We start from the raw sequence: 3,916 nt of genomic DNA, 5'->3' as shown, positions 1-3,916 counted from the left end.
TGCAGACGCCGTCTTTGATGACCGCTCCTGCCTAACTGGTCTTTACTGGTGTCGTGAACTCGCACACGAGAAACGGGGAATCAGACTTGGTCGCTCAGAGCTTCCAGCCCTGTCTCTTTGTTTGTGGACAATAGACTGTGAGTAATCTCTCCTGTTCTTGTGTGCCAGCTTCCTCTTCCTCCTCTTCCTCTCCCCTGCGGAGGATTACCTCAGAGGAAGTGACACTCACGCTCCGTCTCAGCCCGTGATGACATGCAGCCCGTCTGCACCAGAACAGATGGATTTACGGCTCAAATTGGTCTCCGGCCTTGTCGGCCAGCCAGCGCCGTCCCGCTCCAATCGTCACCCCCCTCCAACCCCCTCCAGGTCTTTATCATCAAAGCCACTCAGACAGCTGAGAGACACAAAGAGACGCCTGCTATCTGATTGGGCCGGGGACGGGGGGGGGGTTAAATGGTGCACCAGCTGAGCCGCCACACAGGAAGTGATTCCTTTACGGGCTGGCTGTCAGCGAAGCTCGGCCGACGATGACTCGAGCTTATGTAAGACATGAGCGTGAAGCGTCCCACGCGCCGTGAGATCGTCTGACTCACTGCCCGGCATCCTTCACAGGAGGAAACGCTCACCTGCACCACACATGCACAGCAGGGATCGATACACTCTGATTTTATAACGCTGCAACAAAACATCTGCTGGAAGTGCAAACGAAGAGATTTCAGCCATTAAATATGATGGCATCGATCGTTTTGGCGTTTGTTATTTCATCAGAAGCATCAGTCACCCCTGCACCGAGGAATTCACCCCAGAAACAGGAAATGAAAACTTTACTCCAACAGAACAAAAGTTAGAGATGCGTTCTTCTTCTACTACTTGTGCGTCCATTACAGTAAACATAAATTACAACCAAAAATACCAAGGTGAGCACACAGTCATGTAAACAGGTCATGTAAACAAGTAGCAGATCGGCGCTTACAGTCAAAGGACCACGAGCTCCTCTACGACGTAACGTAGAGTCAGCGTCTGTCCATCCTCCACAGGGATGAGACCGATTGATGAGGTCACGCAGGAAACATCACTGCAGGTTATCCCTCCTACAGAAGGGGCTACACGCTGGGTCGTTGCATCAACCATTCATTTCTTTCAAATTTATACTTTGCATGAAGGCGGGCCCTGATATCATTCAGCACTGTGACCATGACGGTGCTCAGCGAGGACAGGTGGGACTGACCCCAGACACACGAGGCACTCGCAGGGAGGCAGCCGACCTTTGCGCCGTTACGATTGTTGGATCTGATCTGTGAGCAGTGAAAGCAGGAAGCCCAACAGGAGGCTTCTTTTCACCTCCACGTCTGCAGACACAGCTCTGACCTCGCTGGTCCTACAGGGAGTGGAGGACGTCTCTGAGTCTGGATTCAAAACTTCACCCCTGACTGAGTGAAAAGAAGGACTGTGCTAATGACGCTAACCCAACTGGTTTTGTAGGATGACTCTCAGAAACAAGCAAAGAGCTGAGCGTCACAGGCTACGTTTGTCTGTTATTAAAAACATGTTTAGTGTCAGTGATCCGGAATAATGGGAGGTATATGAGCCATTTTATTTTCCACAGGATAATAAACTGAAGAGGCAGTGGACACCAATAATCTGCCGCCTGTCGCTAAGTGGCTCAAACTTTAATTAAAAGGGATGTTTGTTTTTTTGTTTGTGTTTAAATTGTCAAAATAAACTAAATCTGTCATCAGAAAGCAGCGCTATGATGTTCTGACTCTCTGCTCTTCAACTCCGAGAGCACCAAGAACTCCTGCAGCACGGACACTACTGAACAGTTTAAAGTGAAAATGTTTTTGTTGCCTTTTAAATGCTTTGACTCACTTTGCCACTGCAGATGTGTTGAATTCATTTTTGAACATGACCTCTGACTGTACGTATGCAGACCTCCCTCTTTTAAAGCAGGATAAAGAGCCCTGCATGCTGTCCCACGGAGGCTCTGCTCCACACTGAGAGGAAAACACCGGCAGGGTCTCGGTTTAAGGTTACAGCTTTTAAATCTGCACTCAAACGTTTCGTGACTGGACGGGATCACGCAGCGTGCACGCGCCCATTATCGGTATGCATCCATTATCGGACACGTTTAACTGAACACACACTGATCTTTGTGGGACAAAGCCCTCCTGGGGCGGTTTGGGAAACTAACCGATTCCGGTAACCAACCAAAAAACAACAACCCACAAACAAAAGCAAGCACGGCTCTACGTGCACGTTTGCCCCGCTCAGGTAAACTTGGCACGTCTCAGGTGACCTGGCTGCGGACTTTTAGTACACACGTAAGCTTGCATGACAGGTAGCTGCTCACACCCACACAGAGCCGGCTGGAATGACTGAAATGTCACCCGCAGCTAGCCTGCTTAGCAGAGAGCGCAGCGAATACAGCATAAGGCGAAACTGCCATTTAAATATTACGCAATTCTCGCACATCCCGCTTGACATTGGGAAACGAACAGTAAAACCAGTACCGAGCACCGCATCTAGAAACACTGGAATCAGAGCGTGAATTCGGCGATAACACGATTAGAGAAGAAGCGCTTACAAACACATAACATTATGTTACTTAATGAATGTGCGTCATTCTGCGTACTGAGCCCCGTGCGCGACAAGGCACATGCAAACTGCACCTAGCCTCCAAAAAGTTAAAAACATTACACAAAAACATACGTTTTATTTGCTTAAACCTATGCCGAATTAAGCGAAAAACACTTTCTATCAAAGTAAACTACAACTTTTACTTTACTCTGACGATGTATTCACCGATAATCGATTTTAAGAACAATTTCCACATTCTCCAATGGACTTCGGTACAGCGCCTCTCCGTTCTGCTAGCAACCTCAACAATGAAACCCCTTGCGACCGAGAGGCTGCTTACCTGCAGCTCGGCCCGCTCCACCTCCCACTGGGCCCTCTCCACCTCGAAGCGGGCCCACTCATGCTGGAGAAAGTGTAAAATCCCCGGGATGCTGTACTGAGCCCGTGCCGCCTCTCCGCCGCCGTCCCCGGGCTGCGGAGCTTTAACGTTCCCCGCGCCGGGTAAGCCCGAGCTGCCGCTGGTGTTGAAGAAGACACCGGGGCCCGCCTGCTCATCCATGGCTGGACCGTGAGCGATGCGGGGCGGCTTCAGTCCGGTGCTGACTCCCGCTTCAGTGAAATATCCTCCGCAGGAAAATGCGGTCCATCAACCGAACAACTCCTGCTCGAGCCAGCTGTCGAGCTGCCGGAACGAACGCAGCAACCACATCCTGTCCGGATTTTCAAAATATAATAGCTGAAGCGCTCTTATTATTGTTATTGTTGTTGTTGTTTTATTTATTAAAATAAACATTAAGAATAAAAATAAATAAACAGATCTGAATTCTGTTTGAATGTATTGGATGTATTTATTATTTTCCTGTTGATTTCAATATCAATTTAAATAGTAAGCATCCCCCATTCATAAACTGCTGTTAACTTTAGACTGGCCCAATATAAATAGACTCAAACGACAAAGATAATAATAATAATAATAATAATAATAATTAAGAAGAAGAAGAAGAAGAAGAAGAAGAAGAAGAAGAAGAAGAAGAAGAAGAAGAAGAAGAATACAAAGAGACAATAACAGCAAAATAGGTTGGAAAACAGCACAAAAACTATACATTGGTCATCAGTGATCAGTTAGAATCATAAGTATTCTTTTACGGTCAGTAATTCATTTTTTTCTCCAACAGTCGATGTGAAACAATTCTAGAAATTCAAACTGCCCTGCCCTGAATGTTCCTGCATGGTTGGCTGGTGGCAGATGATTGGCAGAGGAAGGTCCAAGTGAAGAAGAGCGCCTGTTACGTAGTCAGTTTGCTATGATTTACCTTGATCTGGTTCAGGTTTATGTACC

At 47.4% G+C, this 3,916-nt stretch overlaps 1 protein-coding gene across 3 annotated transcripts in view; it reads right to left on the bottom strand.

Annotated features, from left to right (window-relative positions):
• The window catches only part of LOC102192550 (striatin-like), a 31,617-nt gene extending 28,338 nt beyond the window's left edge, over nucleotides 1-3,279 (bottom strand). For all 3 annotated transcript variants that reach the window (XM_005748553.1, XM_005748554.1, XM_005748555.1), the window contains exon 1: nucleotides 2,918-3,279. In XM_005748553.1, the coding sequence (XP_005748610.1) occupies nucleotides 2,918-3,136 (219 nt within the window). In that variant the 5' untranslated portion in view covers nucleotides 3,137-3,279. The remainder of the gene's footprint in view (nucleotides 1-2,917) is intronic.
• Between the last annotated feature and the right edge of the window lie 637 nt (nucleotides 3,280-3,916).

The sequence above is a fragment of the Pundamilia nyererei genome, unplaced genomic scaffold, assembly GCF_000239375.1.
Source record: "Pundamilia nyererei isolate P.nyererei 1_Seehausen unplaced genomic scaffold, PunNye1.0 scaffold00225, whole genome shotgun sequence".
In the NCBI taxonomy this organism is placed as follows: domain Eukaryota; kingdom Metazoa; phylum Chordata; class Actinopteri; order Cichliformes; family Cichlidae; genus Pundamilia; species Pundamilia nyererei.
Note: the sequence above shows the minus strand (reverse complement) of the source record. Positions and strands in the feature narration are given on the sequence as shown.